The 23,571-nt window shown below is 41.4% G+C and overlaps 2 protein-coding genes across 2 annotated transcripts in view; one reads left to right on the forward strand and one right to left on the reverse strand.

The window, feature by feature from the left end:
- Positions 1-1,042: 1,042 nt before the first annotated feature.
- On the forward strand, positions 1,043-22,237 carry lonrf1l (LON peptidase N-terminal domain and ring finger 1, like). The gene is made up of 12 exons (XM_056280104.1): positions 1,043-1,737; positions 3,954-4,072; positions 5,527-5,649; positions 8,935-9,144; positions 9,269-9,488; positions 9,916-10,021; positions 10,178-10,292; positions 10,475-10,596; positions 10,795-10,953; positions 14,977-15,139; positions 17,373-17,525; positions 20,006-22,237. The coding sequence occupies exons 1-12, from the start codon at positions 1,137-1,139 to the stop codon at positions 20,162-20,164; spliced, it is 2,250 nt and encodes a 749-aa protein (XP_056136079.1). The 5' UTR covers positions 1,043-1,136; the 3' UTR covers positions 20,165-22,237.
- A 704-nt stretch (positions 22,238-22,941) lies between these two features.
- cabp4 (calcium binding protein 4) overlaps positions 22,942-23,571 on the reverse strand; it is a 51,532-nt gene continuing 50,902 nt past the window's right edge. The window contains exon 7 of the mRNA XM_056280506.1: positions 22,942-22,970. Coding sequence (XP_056136481.1) covers positions 22,942-22,970 — 29 coding nt within the window. The remainder of the gene's footprint in view (positions 22,971-23,571) is intronic.

The following is a 23,571-nucleotide window of genomic DNA, read 5'->3' on the forward strand; positions in this document are numbered from 1 at the left end:
TATTCAGTCTGATCCACGGTTCACTGAGTTTTGTGCCGATGGGGATTTTATACTTATCTGTTGTATTAACTTTTTATTGTCTACCCTGCTTTGTTTTGATTTTCGGAATCAGAATACTTTATTCATACCTGAGGGGAACTCGGGTATTGGGTTTATGCTGTTTGATACAGTGCTGCTTGTTTTGTTTTGTTTTTTAATTGTGTTCTGTAAGGTGTCCTTGAGTGCTCGAACGGTGCCTACAAATAAAATGTATTATTATTAGTATTACCTGAATATGCTACGTTTTAAATTATCACTGGCATTTTGTGTGTAAGACAAAGGCCTGAAAGTAAGACTGAAAATAAGTGCATTTGACCCAGACCTGTTTCTGTGCCTGTTTGAGTTGTGCCATTATTTAATAAAATAAGTTCTGAGGATGCTGGGCTGGCAATTGGTTTTTCAAACCAATGCAGTGAACCACTTATTGCAATTACAGTGGAAAAAGCCAATGCAGGAATGCACATATGATTTAAAAATTAATCTTGAGAAAAAGGGAGAACATATCAAAACTTTTATTCAGAAAAGCCCATTAACATCCAATGCTGGACATAGTTTGCACCGCTTGTGGCCTATATAATACACGCACAGTCCCCAAAAGGCTTTTGGCCATTTTCCCGACGTCAACAGTGGGCAGCAATTTTGCGGCCAGTGAGGTAACCGGTAACCGGGTTTGTAATTCCTTTAAACTTTAGTATCTTGCCGGGGTCGACCTGAAGAACTCCCCTCCCTGCCTTATTGTTCCCTGTCCCGCTGACTACGGCACCTTTTACCTAACCAGAGCAAAAGGTGGTACAATAACACGACAAGTTGAGTTTGGGGTATCGAGGTGAACGAGGGTGGCGTTTATTAGACAACCTCCCGGGCAAAGCGCCTACGTCGGTTCCGTAGTTATGAAACTTTCTAACGCAGGTTTTGTAATCGAGACGCCCTGGCCAATCAGCGCGTTACATCGGTGTTCACGTGATGACAATTTTATGTAACGAGCGTCTCCAGTCAAAGCCAATACACCGCTGTGTCGAAGTGCTCAGGAAGTGTAGAAATGTTTATAGACACGTTCATGGACGAAAACTGAATTAACGGAGCTTTTCCATGCCACGATGTCGCTCCAACAACGCGAGCTGAATGAGGCGACCGAGGATAAAGGCGTATTCTTTATCGAAACGGACTCCGAGTACGACTGGGGAGAGGAAGGCGATGTAGACCATCACAAACTTATTTTGCAAAAAGCCGATGCGCTTGCATCGGAAAATTGTCTCAAGGAGGCAATTGACTGTTTTTCGATGGCCATGCGATATGGATCCGTACGGCCGGAACAACTAAGCACTTTAGTGGACTGTGTTTTGCGCAACTTTAATAGAAAGATTGCGGGGAAAGATGGACACGACAACGCCGGCAGTGACATGTTTGATTGTCTCAGCTGTCATAGTTTTATCGGCGAGGCTGTGACTCTAGTTTGTGGGCATTCGTATTGCAAACGATGTTTACAACGCTGGCGTCTCTCCAAATGCCTAGTGTGCAGTGAATTGATTAGAGACACACCTGGGGATTTCAAAGTGAATGTCATTCTCTGTGGACTTTCGGGAAAATGGTTCCCGGACGACCTGAAAAGATATAAATCTATTTGTGAAATTGAAGACCTGACGAGGAGAAAGCGCTTCCAAGAGGCTGTGACACTAGCAACTGATGTTATTCAACGTGGTAAGCAGATATCGTGTGAGCACCTGCGCGCATTGCTGTGCTACGCTATGAGGCTGCCATGATGCTGAAGAATACACGCTAGAAGATTGAACAGAGGCGTTAGTTTGTTCGTTTCTTTAATTGCCAGACTATTGCAGATGGATTTCGGATATAGTTTTGTCGGCACTAATTGGGATAAGTAGGATTGTTCTACTGACCAACATTTTGAAAAGCAATTATATCAACCAGTAACTCCCCTTTGGTCTGTCACGTAACCCACGTGTTACTGGATTACGAAATTTCACAAGTTGGGCATGCGCAGTAGTGCGTATTGCATAAGGCAGGTCGTGACACTTAAATGTTTTGTAACTTTTGCGAGGGGGGAGGGAAAATGTAATATTAAATTGGGTTGATTTATATGCCCCACCATATTGTTTATCAAATCAAGACTGAATACTCTCTAGTTGAGGGTCTTATTGGCTTTGTTTAGCAAGGTGAGACGTGAAAGGCACACGCAGAGCTAGATTTAAGAGCAAGCTGCCACAGTGCTTTATGGGACAGCCGGCAGAGCCAAATTAAATAAGAGCAAATAAAGAGCACCGCTACATTAGATTGCAAAATAAAACGGTTTCTCATTTGATGTGATGAAATGTAATGCAAGATGTTACGTTACCATGGCCTGTCCTTTTGCACACATGCCTGTACGCAAAGTCCAAGTGAAATGCTGCCAGCTTCATGTCAAGATCGGCCCAAACGTTGTCAAGAGACCCCTATAAAGAAACAATAGTAATTATAATCTGGCATGCACTGCAGGAATGACATTGCTGCCGTTGTATTTTTCACTTATCAGTTTGTAAAGACTCAAATGATTAGGCAACAGATTCATTATTTGCGTTTTTCAACTTTTTACTTATTAGTTGACTTGATAGTTAATTAATTTTGCATCTGCAATTCAAATAGGAACAAGATTTTGGGTATCACCAAAGGGGCTATGGCGCTATTGCAGTTATCTGGGTCAGGCGGTGTAGGACCCCATGTAACCTCCTGACCCCTGCCTTGTGTTACTTAAACATGATTTGCAGGAAAAGCCATGGAAGACTGCCCAGCAAAGTAGCACACGTAACAATTTTGAAATTAACCTTTTCTCCCAGTGACTCTACCCTGTCAAATACATAAAAATAATCACTTTCCCATGCATGATAATTTTCATGTTCATGTGAAAGTTAATGACAGCGTTGCATTAGGTCAAAGTGTTTGTTGAAGAAAAAATGCTGTTCCTTCAGAGCATTAAGTCACCCTCTGTTGTGTAATGCTTAAATATAGACAACTATGGCAGACCCACAAAAACCATTATGTGTCCTTCTTTCAGAAGAAACCTGTCATGTGACATTGAACCTCCTAAGACAATGTCACTTTACCACCTGCTATTGATGCAGTGTTAGCTGTGTGTGCTGCAGACAGCTTTAGCAGTAAGATGGAAAGCTTCAGAAGTCAGAGGTTGCTCATTGGCTTAGTGTCTAAAATAAATTGAAACACTTGCATACTGAGCGATGGAAAAAATAGGTACTCATTCCATGCTTAATTCACCAGCTTCTTATTTATCCACTTTTTTTTTTGCTTGCTGTTGTTTCAGTCCCAAGATGTAACCAGCATTTTTAGAAGGTTTTCTGAATTATAAGTGAAGTGCTTACAAAAGTAGCTGCCTTGTTTACAGCAGCTGTTATGTAAACCTGTGTTGACATTATAGGCCCACTAATGGGAATAGAGGTACAAAATCTAATGATCTCTGCACAGGAACATGATTCTGCAACATATTCTTTTTTTATGTTCATTGTTTCCTATGAGCTCATTGACAAGGGCCATGTTTAAGTGCCCCAGTTAACCTTTATGCATGACATTTACAAAATGTTGTTATGGCTTTTCCTTTTTTTTAAACATTCAGCTGGTATGGATGGCATTTCATAAAACAAGGAACAAAAAAACAACTTGATTTTGTTGATTTTTAAAGAAGATAATGGCAGTAGTATTAAGTTAACCAATTCTAATGATGCTTTTTATAGGACTTTCTCAATTTACTCCTGTAGTGAATATTTATTAATGATTGACATTTTCCAAGTTTTCACACTTTCAAGGTAATCTTAGTCTAGGGTCCTCATTTTGATTGAAACATGAAATTACTCCTCTCCAGTGTCTAATGAAGATTTGATAAACCCCACCTGTTCTTGTCTGCTTCACAGACCCCGTGGCTGCAACACTGGCATGGTTGTCTCGTGCAGAGGCATACGCTGCTCTCAAACAGTATCACCTGGCCCTGGAAGATGCAGAACTCTGTCTCGGCTCCAGCCACTCTGCAGAAGTAGGTCACAAGGTCAATTGTTACGGCATGCACAGATGTCGTGTTTTCACTACCGATACTGATTCTGAGTACGAATCTTTTAATTGTTGGCCAATATAGCAGTTACCAATCCGATTGACTGCTTTTGCTGAATAGTGCAAACCCCAAACACTGTTAATTTGGGATCAACACCTGAAATCATTGAGCTAGGAGCAGGGTTTTTTTTTGCACCATTAAAATAGACTTCTATGAGCCAAGGATGCAGTAAATCAAGCCATTTTGACATTGTGACATGTTACTCATGGCTTTTCGTGTTGGAATATAGTCCTGGGTAAAATCTCTGATATTCTGTTTTAGCCTGGTATCTGTTACCATTATAATTGTTGGTGCATTCCTACCAATCATATCGCACTACTTTGTGACTATAAAAGGATACAAATCCTATAGAAATTAATTTTATATATAATATCTACTTGCGAGTGGCACGGTGGTTAGCACAGTCGCCTCACAGCAAGAAGGTCGTGGGTTCGAGCCCCAGGGTAGTCCAACCTTTGGGGTCGTCCTGTGTGGAGTTTGCATGTTCTCCCCGTGTCTGCGTGGGTTTCCTCTGGGGGCTCCGGTTTCCTCCCACAGTCCAAAGACACGCAAGTCAGGTGAATCGGCCATACTAAATTGTCCCTAGGTATGAATGTGTGTGGGTGTGTGTGTGTGTGTGTGTGTATGTCAGCCCTGTGTGATAGTCTGGTGGCCTGTCCCCCTGCCTGCCACCCAATGACTGCTGGGATAGGCTCCAGCATCCCTGTGACCCTGAGAGCAAGATAAGCGGTTCAGAAAATGGATGGATGGATATCTACTTGCTGCAATAGGCTCCAACCCCCCTGCAGTCCTAGATTAGACTTTTGCATATTGACAAGGAATGAATGTTTAGTCAGTCGTTTTTATGGCAAGTCACTACAAGAAAAGCTCTTAGGGACACAGATGGTCTGTGGCCATGGTTATTGAAATTTTACCACTAAATCAAATTCAGTGACAAGTATTATTGTGTCTGTCCTTTTCTTTTCATCATGTTGATACTTCAAGGACTAGGGGGTTATAGATGATGCATCTATCTGCTTGTGCTCAAGACGTGTGTCATGTCTTGAGTCAGTCTATTTCTGTATATTGTCCAATATCTTGAGGAAATTGGTTTTTTTATGTCAAGGTAAAGATACAAAATAAATTTTGTTTGGAGTTTGCTATGCACTGAAGTTGGAATTGTTTTCCATCAATCTACTTTACTACGTTACAGCTCAGTGTTACTCAGTCGGTAGTTCTCAGTACTGTTTTCGATGCATTTTAAAACTGACTTAGCCTTTGTGGCAGTCTTAGTGGTTGACATTGCATCTTTTCCTTTCTCATTTTTGTCACTATATCTTCAAGGCTTCCTTTGAATTGATTTGAATATTCTTCTCCTCCTCCCTATCCCCTCTTTTCAGGGGTTCTTCCGTAAGGCGATGGTGCTCCATGAGATGGGCCAGGTGGATGAATCTCTGCAGGTCCTCCTTCACTGCCTGGCTTTGGATGAAGACTTCACCTGTGCTAGAAGACAAGTGGAAATGGTAAGCAAGTGAAAGGAAGATCAGTTATGATGATAAAGCCGCTGTGAGTGATGAAACGGAGAGATGGAATATAATTTATCATTCTTGGCTTTGTTAGTGATTTTTAGGAAGCAAATATTTTGATTGGTAATCTAAACGATCTCGGGGTCTTGTTCACGAGTGAGGGTAGGATGGAGCTGGAGATTGACAGACGGATTGGTGCAGCATCAGCAGTAATGCGGGCGTTGTACCGGACTGTTGTCAGTGACAGGGAGCTGAGCCGGAAGGCAAAGCTCTCAATTTACCAGTCAATCTTTGCTCCAACCCTCACCTATGGTCATGAACTTTGGGTAGTGACCAAAACAATCGCAGATACAAGCGGCTGAAATGAGTTTCCTCTGTCGGGTGTCTGGGCTCAGCCTTAGAGCTAGGGTGAGGAGCTCGGACATCTGGAGGGAGCTCAGAGTAGAGCCGCTGCTCCTTCGCGTCGAAAGGAGCCAGTTGAGGTGGTTCGGACATCTGATTAGGATGCCTCCTGGGCGCCTCCCTTTGGAGGTTTTCCGGGCACGTCCAACTGGGAGGAGACCCCGGGGTAGACCCAGAACTTGCTGGAGGGACTACATGTCCAGTCTGGCCTGGGAATGCCTTCCAGCTCCCAGGAGGAGCTGGAGTGTGTTGCTGGGGAGAGGAATGTCTGGAGTGCCCTACTTAGCTTGCTGCCACTGTGACCTGGCCCCGGAGAAGCGGCTGATGATGAGATGAGATGAATCTAAACGAGTCTAGATCATTTAAGCCAAATATAGCTGGACTGTTAACTGCAGCTGTCACCGCACTATTGCTTTCAGAAATGCATATCAAATCATTTGACACTCCAAGCCCATTGAAAAGGTGGAAAGGATCTTCAAGATGGACCGCACTGACAAAATGTGCGTCCTTGTTTCATGTCTTGATAATTATTTACGATTGACATCAACATTATCCTCTGAATACAGAGAATCATCTTATATTAATGATTTTCAGTTCATAATTGGAGCAAAGTGAGCTTTGACTAAAAGCTGTATTTGTGTTATGGCCAACCACCAGCAGAACATTTTGTCAACAAGTATCAGTGCAAACGTGTGTTGCGGTACCCCTTGAACACAACACTGTGTGACCTTACATACCCCATACAGACACCTCTTTTCAGGACCTCTGACAGCTGCGGCTGTAGTTTATAACTGAATGAGGCTTTGAACAGTGACAACCAGATCCCTAGATAAAACGAACTTCCCATATAAAGTCATGTAGGATTAACAAGATGATGCAGCACTAGTACAATGATGAAAAACAAGCTTGCTCACACACGCTGTCTGACTCAGGACTTTTTGACTCTTGCAAAGCAGATGGCCATCAGGAAAGAACACACTGTAAGGTGAATTTCAATCAGCAGCAAAACATTGTTGCATCGGTTCACATACAGTGTTTTACATTATTTAATTTCAGTGTACATGGCAAAGAAGCCCAACCTATTGGTTTAATTTGCTGATATTGATGAGAGCTGATGATATGGTATGTACGAGTCTCTCCAAGTCGCCTCTAATATCTGAGCTATTCCCCTCAATAAAAGCACAGCTATGAGCTTGACCAGTCTTGAGGGTCTGCATTTGCTCTCCCTTGTCAACATGTATTCAGTAATGTATGATTAACAAGCTAGCCAGCGATTTACGACAAAACATCTAATAATGTATCTAACTCGCGTACGTCTGAAGTGGGTTACATTGGTGCTTGATGCAGCCACTGAATAAATCTGCAGAAAGCAGACATGGAGAGATGTGGGTGCTTACATCTATTCAGTTTCAAGGTGTAGAAATGTACACAGGTTTTAACAACCACTGTGTTTTCACTGAATGGTTCATTCACTGTGCAATAAAACTTTTTTTCTTTTTTCCCCCCTGGGCTCCATGGTACCCCAGGTCCCAGTGTGGTTTGCATGGATGATATCTTCTGTTGCTTTCCAAGTCTGCTTCTCTTTGTTCGTTTTATTGAATTAAAGGCCAGGATTATGAAAATCCATTCAAGTTAGTAACACATCCCGGTATTTGGCACTCCATATTCATGTCACTCCATGTAGATTTTTGGCTAGAAGAACTCAAAAGTTTGTAGATTAGATGGATCAGACACATTTAGTTGAGTTGTATGTATGTTTTAATGGTTGTGATTAGGAGCATCTGACCTAGCGCTGCATTAACTAGATGGTTTGGGTCATGCCTTGTGACTGCCAGTAATCATATTGTTTTCACTTTTGGCACTACTCAATCCAGTAAAGTTACTTAGTTATCACCTCCAATCAATAGTACATTACCTTTTGGAATTATTAGGGGTGTAAATCACAAGTTTCATCACAATGTGATAATTTGCTGATATCACAAAGTTTGCCACGATACGATTTCAATTCAATTCAGGATCCTGCATTGATATCATATACCCATTTAACACAATCCGCTACATTTATATCAACTCACAAAAAGCAACTAAAATTGATTTGACAATTTTATTACTGAGCTCTTCCAAACATTTAAGTGAAAAACAATCTAGTCATTTTAATGAAAAGAATACAAATAGACCTTCTATTGCTCACTATAAAGTGCCACATTTCTCATGTTTAAGTGCAAATGTTTTTTATCAGTTCGCTTAAAGAGCCCTTGATGACCTTTCAACTATGAACATAAACCATGCACATATCTGCTTCATCACTGTGGATTTACAAGGTTCTGTCTGTGTACTCAGTGATTTAGAGACATTGAGCTTTAAAATGTTCACATCCTAGACACATTTTAAAGATGATGATGATATGGATCCATGTTTTCACTTTGCATCGATGATATTGGATCGTTGATCATTGAATCGATCCAGATCGATGGATCTTTGCACCCCCTAGGAATCATATCACCATTTGCTGCAATTTATTATGAAATTGTATTCATGTTTGGTGATGCAAGTTCTCAATTTCCACTTGTTTCTGTGTGACTAGTTGGCACTGAGGTTTGTTGGAGCTTGTGGTTTTGTTTTTCTTGTATTATCTCACAACAGACATTACTTTGGACCTGTCATGGTATTAGATGCTATATTTTGCATTTGGTAATTCTTGAATAGGAGTGAATTCTGATACTCCTTCTAAATATGCTTTTTACTTGCTGACAGATGGCTTTGTCAGTCAGCCTGAATTGTGTTTATTTCTCTCTGACCTAGACAGAAATGTGGACATTTTTGGAATTTGCTTTTTAATTGCACTGGTCCTTTGGCTAACTGATGTCTTGACTATTTCAGATACTGTTTGACCTGCTCTCCATGGCTGGTGAGAACGTCAAGGTAGGCCTGAGGGAGACGACACAAAGCACCTCAACGCATCTACGCAGTAAAACCCTTGTTGCTGAGGACCAAACTCAGAATCAACCCAAACAACAAAGCCCATGTCCTAGCCAACACCAGCTCCGAGTCCATGCTGCATCTGCACACCACAAACCTGACAGCCAGGAGGTACTGACATGTCCACCCCTGATACTGATACCACATACTAAGGGAACAACTAAAGTGGCAGTTGTTGCCAGCCTTTTGTTTAAAGTAGTCTCATTGAATTACCCCCTTTACTTTCCTTGTTCAGAAATTTGCAAGGTCAGAAAGCCTGGAGCATCCTGGGCTGAGTCGAGCTCATTCGCTTCGAACCCATAGTTCCACTTGTGGAGAGGAAGGGCTGAAGAGAGTTTCTTCTGCCCCCCAGCTGGGGGACCAGGAAAAGGGAGGCATGTTGAAGAGAAAGTTGTCTGCTTCTGACTCGGGACCCTGCATTGTGTGCAGTGGGAGTAGCAAGCAGAAAAAACAAGGTCAGTCTCCATTCTCAGCCTCCAAATCACTCACCTCAAAAGTGAAAATTCCTCCTTTTACTGCTACTGTGTCACAAAAGTATCAAAGGATAAAACTAAAACATAACTAGGTTATAGTGCTAATTATATATTTGCAGTGATTCTATTTCAGTTGGTGCAGTTTGGTGTTCTCGCTCAAGTTATTTACGATGGGTTAAGGATGCCTACATTAAAATTCCACATAGTACACAGAAAATGTTTAAGATTCTTAAGGCATGATTTAATCTGCTCTAAAAGCTTGGCTGCTATCAACGACAGTAAAAGCAGTATTTACCGTTGATTGCAGAGATGAAGTGATGGTGCTGTTCGTGTGTCTATGTGATGGATTTCTAAAGTTATTTCCTGGTCTCTTTCTTTCTGTCTGTCTCTCCACCTTGTATAACCTTAGGGCTGTCCAGTGCCTCCAACCAACAAGCAGCTACAGCCAAAGCCTGCAGAGTCATTCCACAGGACATGCTGGATCCCACTGATTTGGAGTGCTCCCTCTGCATGAGGTAGGGACACATGAAAGATACATGTGCACAAACAGGCGGATACTTACTCCAACATTCATATGTCAGTTACCTTTTATATGTTGGCGTGTGTGTGCACGCGTGTTTTGCAGCATCTGAAATGGACAGTAACAGTTGCACCCTTTCTCACCATGATAGGTTGTTCTATGAGCCTGTCACCACACCATGTGGCCACACCTTCTGTAAAAACTGCCTGGAACGCTGCTTGGACCATACACCTCAATGCCCCCTCTGCAAAGAGAGCCTCCGAGAGGTGAGATACCTAGTTGACTTCTACTGAATCTGATTCAGAGAGCAGCTGTCATTTGCTGTCACACTGTGTTCATTTTTTTGACCTTTCTCAGAATATCATCTATGGATGATGTTGCATTGGTAAACATTGGTGGATTAACAAGAGTATTTCTTTTTTTTTTTTTTGCATTTTGGTTTCTTTAGTACTTGGCGTCCAGGAAATACATGGTGACCAGTGTTTTGGATGAACTGATCAAAAAGCATTTGAGTGATGAGTATGCAGAGAGGACTAAGGCTCACCTCGAGGAGGCCCGCGAACATTCAGAGTGAGTGTACAATACCTACACCCCTCCACCTATCTGTTCTTTTCTCCATCTCACCATCTTTCCCTCATTAGTTTGTTCTGTTGCTATCGAAGTTTGTCAATTTTATAATGGCCATTTGAGACGTATTTATGACCGAGGTTTTAGAAAGTGTTTAATTTGTGCCTCTTTCTTTCTCTGTTCCTCATGCGGTGTACGTAGCTTGATGAAGAACGTGCCTATCTTTGTGTGTACCATGGCTTACCCCACTGTGCCTTGCCCGCTGCATGTCTTTGAGCCTCGTTACCGCCTCATGATTCGTCGCTGCATGGACACGGGTACACGGCAGTTCGGGATGTGTATAAACGATCCCCAGAAAGGGTAAGGCATCTTCCTCATAAGTGTACAATACATGTAGTCCGCGGTGGTGTAGCGGTCTAAGCATCGGCTTTGTGTCGATGCAGTTGCCCACTGGGGACTGGGGTTCGCGCCCCGGTCTCGTCAGATCCGACTATGGCCGGACTCGATGAAGCAGCAATCATTGGCAACGGTGTCTTCGGGAGGGGGGCGGAGTCAGCTTGTGTTCGTCACGTGAATGCGTCTCTGTGTGTGTCGGAAAAAACAGTGGTTCGGCCTGGAGTCGCCTTGTCACGAAAGTGGGGAGGCGGTCTCCTTCGAGACTGCCGGCCGGAGAGATACAGTTGGCGAACGCATGCAGTACGAGGGTGGGTGTTTGAATTAAAATAGGGATCGATTGGCCACTAAATTGGGTGAAATTAGAAATAAATTTATAAGTGTACAATACATGTAAGCACACGCACACACACACACTCACACACACTGTTTGCTTCTTTTCTCCTCTCATATATACACTACCGTTCAAAAGTTTGGGATCACATTGAAATGTCCATATTTTTGAAGGAAAAGCACTGTACTTTTCAATGAAGATAACTTTAAACTAGTCTTAACTTTAAAGAAATACACTCTATACATTGCTAATGTGGTAAATGACTATTCTAGCTGCAAATGTCTGGTTTTTGGTGCAATATCTACATAGGTGTATAGAGGCCCATTTCAAGCAACTATCACTCCAGTGTTCTAATGGTACAATGTGTTTGCTCATTGGCTCAGAAGGCTAATTGATGATTAGAAAACCCTTGTGCAATCATGTTCACACATCTGAAAACAGTTTAGCTCGTTACAGAAGCTACAAAACTGACCTTCCTTTGAGCAGATTGAGTTTCTGGAGCATCACATTTGTGGGGTCAATTAAACGCTCAAAATGGCCAGAAAAAGAGAACTTTCATCTGAAACTCGACAGTCTATTCTTGTTCTTAGAAATGAAGGCTATTCCATGCGAGAAATTGCTAAGAAATTGAAGATTTCCTACACCGGTGTGTACTACTCCCTTCAGAGGACAGCACAAACAGGCTCTAACCAGAGTAGAAAAAGAAGTGGGAGGCCGCGTTGCACAACTGAGCAAGAAGATAAGTACATTAGAGTCTCTAGTTTGAGAAACAGACGCCTCACAGGTCCCCAACTGGCATCTTCATTAAATAGTACCCGCAAAACACCAGTGTCAACATCTACAGTGAAGAGGCGGCTGCGGGATTCTGGGCTTCAGGGCAGAGTGGCAAAGAAAAAGCCATATCTGAGACTGACCAATAAAAGAAAAAGATTAAGATGGGCAAAAGAACACAGACATTGGACAGAGGAAGACTGGAAAAAAGTGTTGTGGACGGATGAATCCAAGTTTGAGGTGTTTGGATCACAAAGAAGAACGTTTGTGAGACGCAGAACAAATGAAAAGATGCTGGAAGAATGCCTGACGCCATCTGTTAAGCATGGTGGAGGTAATGTGATGGTCTGGGGTTGCTTTGGTGCTGGTAAGGTGGGAGATGTGTACAGGGTAAAAGGGATTCTGAATAAGGAAGGCTATCACTCCATTTTGCAACGCCATGCCATACCCAGTGGACAGCGCTTGATGGAGCCAATTTCATCCTACAACAGGACAATGACCCTAAACACACCTCCAAATTGTGCAAGAACTATTTAGAGCAGAAGCAGGCAGCTGGTATTCTATCGGTAATGGAGTGGCCAGCGCAGTCACCAGATCTGAACCCCATTGAGCTGTTGTGGGAGCAGCTTGACCGTATGGTACGCAAGAAATGCCCATCCAACCAATCCAACTTGTGGGAGCTGCTTCTGGAAGCGTGGGGTGCATTTTCTCCAGATTACCTCAACAAATTAACAGCTAGAATGCCAAAGGTCTGCAATGCTGTAATTGCTGCAAATGGAGGATTCTTTGACGAAAGCAAAGTTTGATGTAAAAAAAATCTTATTTCAAATACAAATCATTATTTCTAACCTTGTCAATGTCTTGACTCTATTTTCTATTCATTTCACAACATATGGTGGTGAATAAGTGTGACTTTTCATGGAAAACGCAAAATTGTTTGGGTGATCCCAAACTTTTGAACGGTAGTGTATTTGATTGTGGTCTTTTTTTAATGACATCTCTGAGAGTTAAAACACCAAGTCCTCTGCTGGGATAACACACAGAGACTGAGCAAATGGGATTTCAAAAGTTAATTTAAAAGCAATCTTGTAAGTGGAATAAACTGATAGAGCAGGCTTTGAAATAAATTGTAACGCTGACCAGTATTATCCCTGCTTCTTCGGAGCTATGTCATCCCCCTATTTGTTTCTGTATGAAGCAAAAACAAGTGCTTTTTACCCTTTTTCTACCAACACAATTTCAGAGCTGGTTCGGAGCCGGTGCCCAATTTTGAACCAGTTCTTAGTGTTTCAACAGCCAGACAACCGGCTCTTGGCCAGGAAAATTGGCTCCAAGATTATCATGACCAACAAGACCAATAAAGGATGCATTACTCAGCAGCAACAATCAGTTCTGCAAAATAATGCATTTTTATCAACTCATAGTTTATTTAATTGATTTTGGCAGAGTGAATTTGACACCCTACGTTAATTTTTCTGCATTTAAAAACCTAATTTTAAGGGGCGTCCAGGTAGTGTAGCAGTCTATTCCGTTGCCTACCAACATGGGGATTGCCAGTTCGAATCCCCGTGTTGCCTTCGGCTTGGTCGGGCATCCCTACAGACATAATTGGCCATGTCTGCGGGTAGGAAGCCAGATGTGGGTATGTGTCCTGGTCGCTGCACTAGTGCCTCCTCTGGTCGGTCGGGGTGTCTGTTCGGGGGGGGGGGGAGACTGGGGAGAATAGCGTGATCCTCCCACGTGCTACATAGTCCTGGCGAAACTTCTCACTGTCAGGTGAAAAGAAGGAGCTGATGACTCCACATGTATCAGAGGAGGCATGTGGTAGTCTGCAGCCCTCCCCGGATCGACAGAGGGGGAGGAGCAGCAACCGGGATGGCTTGGAAGAGTGGGGTAATTGGCTGGGTGCAATTGGGGAGAAAAGTGGGGGGGGTGTCCAAAAAAACCAACTTATTTTAGTATAACTAAAATCAAATTATGTCTATCTGAAATCCTATGCTTAAAAACACATCAACAATGAACACTGCAGAGTTCGCCCTAAGAAATATTGAGGGATTGATCAAGGAAACATTTAAATTTCAGACCAATTACCCCAAAGGAGAACAAGGAAGATAATCCATTCGATTAATTTTATAATGGATGTTTGTTATGTTGTATAAACAAACCATCCCTCTACAGAGAAGTAAAAAGCCTCTTGTCTACGAGACCGGTCTCTTGAACGTGGCTGGCTGGTTGCCAGTTTGTGGAACTTTTAAATTCTGAAAACGTTAGAGCAAATTTTCCATTCGCCATCAGTTTTCATAATACTGCCAATATTCGAAATCTACACAATCGATTTCTCACCTCAAAAATTCTCAAGATGTGAATTTGATAATGAAATAGCATAGAAACTTTAAAAAATGTGAAACGTACACAGTTGATTTCTTGCCTCATCTTGATGGGAAAGCGGAGACATATATACAGTGATGTAATGGCTTGGCTCTCTAGCCAGCTCTAGCCTGTTGAAAAGCAAACCGCTTCTCAGAAGGCTCATAAGTCAAATAGGCACTAGCACCAGCCCAGAGCTAGAATAAGGTTTGTGTTGGTGGAAAGGGGGTATTTTTCTGCCTTGTTCAGTTAGAGAACCCGAGATCTGGAACTTGCAGCATTTGTCAGTGAAATGTATTATGTTTTGATTTTTTTTTTCAGTTCTACCCTTTTAATTTTTCAAAATTTGCCTAATCATGGAAACCCAGTGAATGAACACATTTGAAGTTCAGATTAAACAGAACATTTGGCAAGATTATACAACATCAACCAATACACGACCGACTAGCAGGTTATTAATTTCTGCTTAGTCAAGCTGTCATGATGTGTTCTTACTGAAGCACTTCTATCCTCTGTAGGTTTGTAGATTATGGCTGTATGCTGATCATCAGGAGTGTCCACTTCCTTCCTGATGGACGATCCGTGGTGGACACAATTGGAGGAAAGAGATTCCGGGTGTTGTCGAGAGGAATGAAGGATGGCTACAGCATTGCTGACATTGAGCATCTGGAAGATACCAGGGTAAGAAAGCTACCCCCATTCATTCCTGCTAATGTATGTCGTTGCACTTGGGAGTAGTTCATCGTATTTCAGTGTGAGTTATTTAGGGTTCAAGCAGCGAAGCTCCTGGAACATGCTCATGTTTATTCCAATATATTCATCCTCTACATTGTTATTGTTGTTAATAATAATGATGATATTCCAGGTTTTTCTGCCCTTTGTATCTGGAGACACCAAATTTGGTCAGTAGGTTCCAAACTGTCACACTACTTTGTCACAAGTAAATCAGCCCAATCAGCCTGTAGGTGGCACTGTTACAAGTCCATGTACACTACCGTTCAAAAGTTTGGGATCACCCAAACAATTTTGTGTTTTCCATGAAAAGTCACACTTATTCACCACCATATGTTGTGAAATGAATAGAAAATAGAGTCAAGACATTGACAAGGTTAGAAATAATGATTTGTATTTGAAATAAGATTTTTTTTACATCAAACTTTGCTTTCGTCAAAGAATCCTCCATTTGCAGCAATTACAGCATTGCAGACCTTTGGCATTCTAGCTGTTAATTTGTTGAGGTAATCTGGAGAAATTGCACCCCACGCTTCCAGAAGCAGCTCCCACAAGTTGGATTGGTTGGATGGGCACTTCTTTGAGCAGATTGAGTTTCTGGAGCATCACATTTGTGGGGTCAATTAAACGCTCAAAATGGCCAGAAAAAGAGAACTTTCATCTGAAACTCGACAGTCTATTCTTGTTCTTAGAAATGAAGGCTATTCCATGCGAGAAATTGCTAAGAAATTGAAGATTTCCTACACCGGTGTGTACTACTCCCTTCAGAGGACAGCACAAACAGGCTCTAACCAGAGTAGAAAAAGAAGTGGGAGGCCGCGTTGCACAACTGAGCAAGAAGATAAGTACATTAGAGTCTCTAGTTTGAGAAACAGACGCCTCACAGGTCCCCAACTGGCATCTTCATTAAATAGTACCTGTTAGAGCCTGTTTGTGCTGTCCTCTGAAGGGAGTAGTACACACCGGTGTAGGAAATCTTCAATTTCTTAGCAATTTCTCGCATGGAATAGCCTTCATTTCTAAGAACAAGAATAGACTGTCGAGTTTCAGATGAAAGTTCTCTTTTTCTGGCCATTTTGAGCGTTTAATTGACCCCACAAATGTGATGCTCCAGAAACTCAATCTGCTCAAAGAAGTGCCCATCCAACCAATCCAACTTGTGGGAGCTGCTTCTGGAAGCGTGGGGTGCAATTTCTCCAGATTACCTCAACAAATTAACAGCTAGAATGCCAAAGGTCTGCAATGCTGTAATTGCTGCAAATGGAGGATTCTTTAACGAAAGCAAAGTTTGATGTAAAAAAAATCTTATTTCAAATAAAAATCATTATTTCTAACCTTGTCAATGTCTTGACTCTATTTTCTATTCATTTCACAACATATGGTGGTGAATAAGTGTGACTTTTCATGGAAAACACGAAATTGTTTGGGTGATCCCAAACTTTTGAACGGTAGTGTATGTTTTGGCTTCTATCTCAGAACCGTATGGTCTAGAACAGCGTTTCTCAAACCTCTCCTGGAGGACCACTTGTCCTGCATGTTTTAGATCTCTCCCTGCTCCAACACAGCTGATTCAAATGATCAACTCGTTATGAGCTCCCAAAGCTGCCTAATAACAAAACTGATCATTTAAATCAGCTGTGTTGGAGCAGGGAGAGATCTAAAACATGCAGGACAAGTGGTCCTCCAGGAGAGGTTTGAGAAACGCTGGTCTAGAATCAAATTTCTTGCTGCTTCTGAATCCTTGGTTCATGCCAGAACTAACATATATTCCCAAATGTATTTCCATCAAACATACTTTTTCAGAGTCTTACAAAACTTTTACTGTTGAGTCCAAATTGTAGCTCCTCCTGAATCCTTGGGCCATGCCAAATCATGTGCAGGTACATGCCAGATGCTCACCCATGACATTTGGTCAGAATCGGCTATTAACTTTTTATTGTCTACCCTTCTTTGTTTTGTTCGCTGTTTTTTTTTTTTTTTTTACTGTGTTCTGTAAGGTGTCCTTGAGTGTTCTGAAAGGCGCCCACAAATAAAATGTATTATTATTATTATTATTAATCTAACTAAAGCTGGAGCTTGTTCAAAATTGCTTGGACTCCATTAATTGCTGCTTCCAGCTATATTTGTCTTTAAGAGTGGTCAGTTCGAACTCGGTTGATTTCTTGACTCATTTACTCTTAAGGTGGAGGATAGTGAAGAGCTAGTAAGACTACAAGAGCTGCATGACGAGGTGTACGAGCAGGCCCGCAGCTGGTTCCAAAACCTCAAGATTCGTTTCCATAACCAGATCCTGCAGCATTTTGGTCCCATGCCGGAGAGAGAGGCCGATATCCAGGTATACATCTCATTACCTCCATGTAACCCCACTTCCAGATGATCTAACCTTAGGACCAAAATTCTTAACCTCTCTAACACTGACACGACATTTGGTGAAAACTTCACTAAATGTCCAAGTAGCATACCATTAAGCTAATGATAGGAATCTTAATTTTTTATTGTGTGTGTATGTGTCCGCTGCTAATCTTGCATACTACTTGGCATATCAACCTAACAATTTTTGTGTACAGTTATGACTGTATGATCAGCGACTTCTCGTGGTTGCAGTGATTCAAAACCTTTGAAAAACCTGCTTTATACTGCAGTTGAGTGCTAACTCCTCCGCTGGTTTTTCGCCCAAGTCTGAGCACCGGAGAAGGGGAGACATGCCTGACAGAGATCTGCACTCTACTGAGTGCACTTTTCTAGTTCATTTATGCATTGTTTATTTTAACTTCCCATTCAAGACATGTTACTTGTATGTGCAAACAATCTTAAACAATCCCTTTTAAAGCTATAGAGACTTGAAGAATAACGATTTGAAATCACCACTTGGGAATGTTAAATTTAACTTACAAAGATGAGTTATTTTGGCTTTTTTCACAAAACATTGCTGACAGTCAGATGGCCAAATTTAACTCTGATTGACATTTGCTTTTGCACCATTCTATTTTAATCTGTGTATACTAACTACTGTTTGTAAAACTATGGCCTACTTTGTAATGGTCATTGTATTGCAGAAATGAATGGCGCTGGATCTACCTGTATACATTTTTCAGAGTAGAACATGTCATCTTTGTTATAGTATGGAGATCAACATCATGGTTAGAAGTGCTTTCATAGCCTGTGGGGACTTTATTTGCGATATTTTGAGAATATTGATTAAGTGAAAGAAAGAGTTATTCAGATTTTAGTTATGTATCAGTCCAGTTGCCTAACTTGTCTCAGATAAGTGGAAAACAAATTGGGGTATGCTTCTTTTACTGGATAACTCAGTCCATTATGCACTACATTGTGAGAGATCTACAACAACAAAGGCAAGTCTGAGGCCAGACCGCTGCCCAGTCATCGTGTTGATCTAAATTGCTGCCTTAGTCTTTTAAAGGGATTACAGCTGGCTTTAAGGGGGAAGAGTCAACTAACTGTAGGCTAAAGAACATTATGTGTCCTACTTATCTAAGCAGTTTGGCCATGTTGCATCAGTAGGGTGTCATGAAGAGAATCATAAACGTTGACGGACACAAACCTGAGGAGGAAAGCACTGGTTGTTATGAACGAATACGAATAGTTTCTCATTTGCAGTACATCCCCGTTCCAGGAATATGTACGGCAATGCTTTGTTTCTTTTCCCGAGGTAGACTATATAGCACAGACATGGTGAATGTCATTTGCTTGTGTAAATTGTTAAGCACATGTTGAATCTGATCCACATAGTCTGTGGATCAGATTCCCTAAACTGCAGCTATGTAACTGTGACACAGCATCTGCTGTTAGCACACACGTTAATTCCTAAGCAGCTTATAATACAAGTGTTTTGTTCGATGATTGTCCCTCTTAGGTTTCCATTTTCTAGGACGATTCCTGGGGTACAAAAATAGTATGTTAGTGTCTTATTTTATTCTAATGTATGGCAAGGTTAGTTTTTGTGAAACCAAAATACTATAAATTGTTCTCACATCTTCAAATTGAGAATATCCAATGAAAAGCAGCTCTTAGAGAATTTCTCCCTCAAGTCAGACAAATACAAAATATGTATTTAATATATTAATTTAAATTTATTTATAAATTTATTTATTTATAAATAGTTATTTAAATTAATTTAATATTGATATATATTATATGAGTGGTTTCGCTAGCCAGTGGTAGTTACATATACAGAAACCTCACAGTAATACCTGCAAATATTGCATTCTACCACACAACAAATACCACCACCCCCGAGAGATGCACGCAATGCAATTGCAATCATCAAACACAATCTACAAGACAATATAGCATTTTTTTTTTACAATATACAAATGGTTGACTCGGTTAACACCTCTAATGTGCAGTAGCTGAGGTTCATTATTTACTGTACATAAACACTCATTTCATAATCATTTTGTATTATAAGATGTCACATGTGCCCTGTGATGGCCTGGTGGCCTGTCCAGGGTGTCTCCCTGCCTGCCGCCCAATGACTGCTGGGATAGGCTCCAGCATCCCCACAACCCTGAGAGCAGGATAGGCGGTTTGGATAATGGATGGATTGATATGTAATTTATAATAAATGTATAAATAATCAGTCAAATAAATGGATGCTTGCTTTAGTGATGAATGGAAAGGGGCTTTTAAATATTTTATATATTTATTGATGATCAACATTGTGTGCATGTCCAAATGGAGCAGGGCAGGGCATTTGTTTTTGAATTATTTTGAGAAACTGTCAATAGGGAGAAATATATTTTGAAACAGGCATGTTGAATGTAGAGGTCTGATATGGGTCTTCTTTCCCTCCAGGCAACTCCAAATGGTCCAGCCTGCTGCTGGTGGCTCTTGGCTGTCCTGCCTATTGATCCTCTCTATCAGCTTACTGTCCTTTCCATGACCACCCTCAGAGAACGCCTGATCAAGATCCAGCAGATCCTCACCTACCTACAGAGCATCCCCAGCAGCTAGTGCTTCCGCCTCAAGAAACTTCCTCTGAAACTTCCAGTGACCTTCAGCCAGCTCCCCCCCATCAAATCTTTTGCCAACTTTCATTTTAACTTCCTTGTTCATTCTACAGCTTTATATACCTAGCAAGGCTCTTTCCCTGTTGTACTCAGAGATGTTAACTTTTTTTTCCTCACATTTCCGCCACTGTGCCGCCACATTTTGGTGGCCCAGTGGTCGGCGCTGTCGCCTCACAGCAAGAAGGTCCTGTTTAAACCCTGGGGTTGTTCAACCTTGAGGGTCATCCCAGGTTGTCCTTTGTATGGAGTATGCGTGTTCTCCCCTTGTCTGTGGTGGGTTTTCTCCGGTTGCTCAAGTTTCCTCCACCATCAAAAAGACATGCATGTTAGGGTTAATACTTCTGTCTGTGCCCCTGACCAAGGCATGGCAAGACGAACTGGAGTTGGCCCCCGAGTGCTGCATGGCGGCTGCCCACTGCTCCTAGCTATACAGCGAGGATGAGTTAAATGCAGAGATGAATTTCCCCACAGGGATTGATATAGTATATCAAAATCAAAGCTGTACAGACAATATCAGTGCAAACTTAAGACCCCCCCCCCCCCCCGTTAGTGATGATCACTGCTCCACACAGCAGAAACCGAGAGACAACACCTCAGGGATACCTCAAATGTTGCATATTTTGAGACTAAAATTTAGGATTTTTGCATATTTAAGATTCATTTTTGTTGAGCTGTCCCCTCGTTCTTTCAAACTTGCTACAGTCTATTACAACATCTGCCATACTGGCCTACTTCATTTAGAAAGCTTCAATTTTTCGTCGTCATCACCCCCCTTGGCTGGATGTGGTCGAGGATGATGACAGAGTAGCGTGTGGTAAATACTCCTATGTGTTTGCTATTTATAGGATAAGTCCTAAGTTTCTTGAAAGTAGAGGAGAAGCAGATTCAAATAGATGTTACAAACAGATTTTTCAGTTGATTAATGCATCACCTGAATTTTTATTTTATTCTTGGGGAATTGTCACCTTGTCTCCATACAGTAGGGTAAGCATGTCTAACAGTTGGATGGTAGAAGTGGACATAAAAGGAGGGGTGTTGAGGCTGAGGAATGTGTGTGAAGAACAGATCTCAGAAAAAAAAAAAATCAGGCTCCAGCAAAAAGGCTGGAAGACATTGAAGAAATGATTAAACCCAGAAACCTTAGGCATGAAGCTTTCACATCACATCTAGTCTTCATACCCTGCACATCTTGAACCACTACAACACTGGCAGAGGCGCTTCCAAGAAAGGGGTCTCCTTTTCTACCCATGGTTCAGTAGAATTTCTTCCAATTGTCATGCTGAAATGCTGTGAAAGAGCCATTTTGACCCTCATAACATACTTTGATACACACTGATGGCTTTGGTACAATGCTTTAATTAGCTTTTCTTCCAATAACATGGTCATCACTTTTCTTTTTTTTTTGTCCGACTAAACAAGATTTTCCACGAATTTGTTAACTTAAAGCTTGATACCTCTGCAGTGAAAATTTTTCACATGTGAAGGTTTCATGCTTTCTCGCATTAACTTTCCTCCATCTAAGCCAAATGTTCCAGCTACCCATTTAGTCAATGTTGTGTAAATTTGAAGCTTGTATATTTATACATTGGACCATGTGTTTGTATGGGAAAAACGAAACCAAGGGGCAATATTATGACAAATCAAAGAACAAAACGTGTACAATGGCCATGGTTTCATGGACTGGCTCTTGTCAGACATAAGATGCACTGTTTACTTAAAGGAAAGTGGACACTACTTAGGTTGCTTGAGTCCACACACTATTTTGCCTTATACCATTTTGGCATTATGATTTTTAACACAATAACGTGTTGGCTTTGTTACAATACCAGTCGCCATAGTAATTGTCTGTTTTTATTTAAATTTGATGACTGTTGTCTGAAGGCGCTGGTGTTCACAATGTTATGAAAGAAAAAAATGGAAAAGTCAAAGCTCTAATGTAAATCATTTGTAAAAAGGCTTTTTGGGAGCTTGCTTTTTTTGCCCAAATGTTTTAAGTTATCATTTTTGCAATAATAAATGGAACTTTTTTCAATTTCAGCCTCAGTGTCTATTGTGTGAGTATTGCGTGTCTGTTCTGGTGGCGTCTGGACACTGTTTGGCCTCCTGTGCATCATATTCTTCACAAATTTTATAATTCCATTATAATCCTGTTATCCTCGTTCAATGTCGTATTCTTTAAGTTGTGTAAACACAACATCCATTGCATGTTGTCCGTCTTGGGAGAGAGATCCCTCCTCTGTTGCTCTCCTTGAGGTTTCTTCCTATTCTTTTTCTCCCTGTTAAAAGGTTTCTTCTTTTTTAGCGAGTCGTTCCTTATCCGATGAGAGGGTCTAAGGACAGGATGTTGTGTTGCTGCAAATCCCACTAAGGCAAATTTGTAATTTATGATATTGGGCTATACAAATAAAATTGACTTGACTTGAGTAATGCAAGTCACGCCAAGTTGTCTTAACAGTGCTTCGCAGTGTTGCGCCACAAGGGGGCAATAAAGCAACATCTTCGGGGGGAAAAACGTTTCATAACTAACTCTTTGCCCTCTTTTGTTACTCAATCACTTTAATAATAGAATACAAACGGGTCTACTTGTATTTTACTACACAAGCTGTTACTTTCAAAATACAATGACATAATTAGAGGTAATACGGAGAAACTGTGGTAATGAGTCATGCATGCATGCCCATGTGTGAAGTGCTGTGTGCGCCGTAGGTCTTGTATGAGAGGTCACCGTGCAGACAACATCATGACAAATTCTGTGGGAGGAGAGACAAAAGACATCAACGGACAATGACCACATATTATAATATCCTGATATCGCAACGGAACATAATTCAGCGGGCGCTTATCTCCCATTAGCACTGAAAACTCACGATGGCTAGCGTTGTGAAGCAATGATCAACTATTACTTCCTCTGTCACCCTGCCGATGGAAAACTGAGGGGTTAAGCGACACGTGAGGAGCTAATATTGGCATTTCGATTGAACGAATGATGAGAAAATGAGTTTTGTTTTTATGAGTATACTCGTTAAAAAACTGATTTTCTCATTTCTGTTTCGCTGCTGGTAGGTCAAAATATATATATTGGAATTATTGTTTCTAATCTATTTGTTTACCAAAGAGTGTGATGTTGTCTAGTGTGTAGACACGGCAAACCACCTCACCACATGTGACCATGCATTTTTGTACCGCTTTCGTGAGTATTCCCTGCAGTCCCAGAATGCTTTGCCCTACATTTTCCTCTGTGTGACAAAAGAGACACACACACACACACACACACACACACACACACACACACACACACACACACACACACACACACACACACACACACACACACACACACACACACACATA

Source organism: Lampris incognitus, chromosome 5 (genome assembly GCF_029633865.1).
Source record: "Lampris incognitus isolate fLamInc1 chromosome 5, fLamInc1.hap2, whole genome shotgun sequence".
NCBI lineage: Eukaryota > Metazoa > Chordata > Actinopteri > Lampriformes > Lampridae > Lampris > Lampris incognitus.

Excerpts from the sequence above, each read along its gene's own strand:
- lonrf1l (XM_056280104.1), top strand. The coding sequence starts at position 1,137 with ATGTCGCTCCAACAACGCGAGCTGAATGAGGCGACCGAGGATAAAGGC. Across the intron at positions 5,650-8,934 it reads CTAGAAGACAAGTGGAAATG|ATACTGTTTGACCTGCTCTC; the intron begins GTAAGCAAGTGA and ends TGACTATTTCAG. Across the intron at positions 10,022-10,177 it reads GAGTGCTCCCTCTGCATGAG|GTTGTTCTATGAGCCTGTCA; the intron begins GTAGGGACACAT and ends TCACCATGATAG.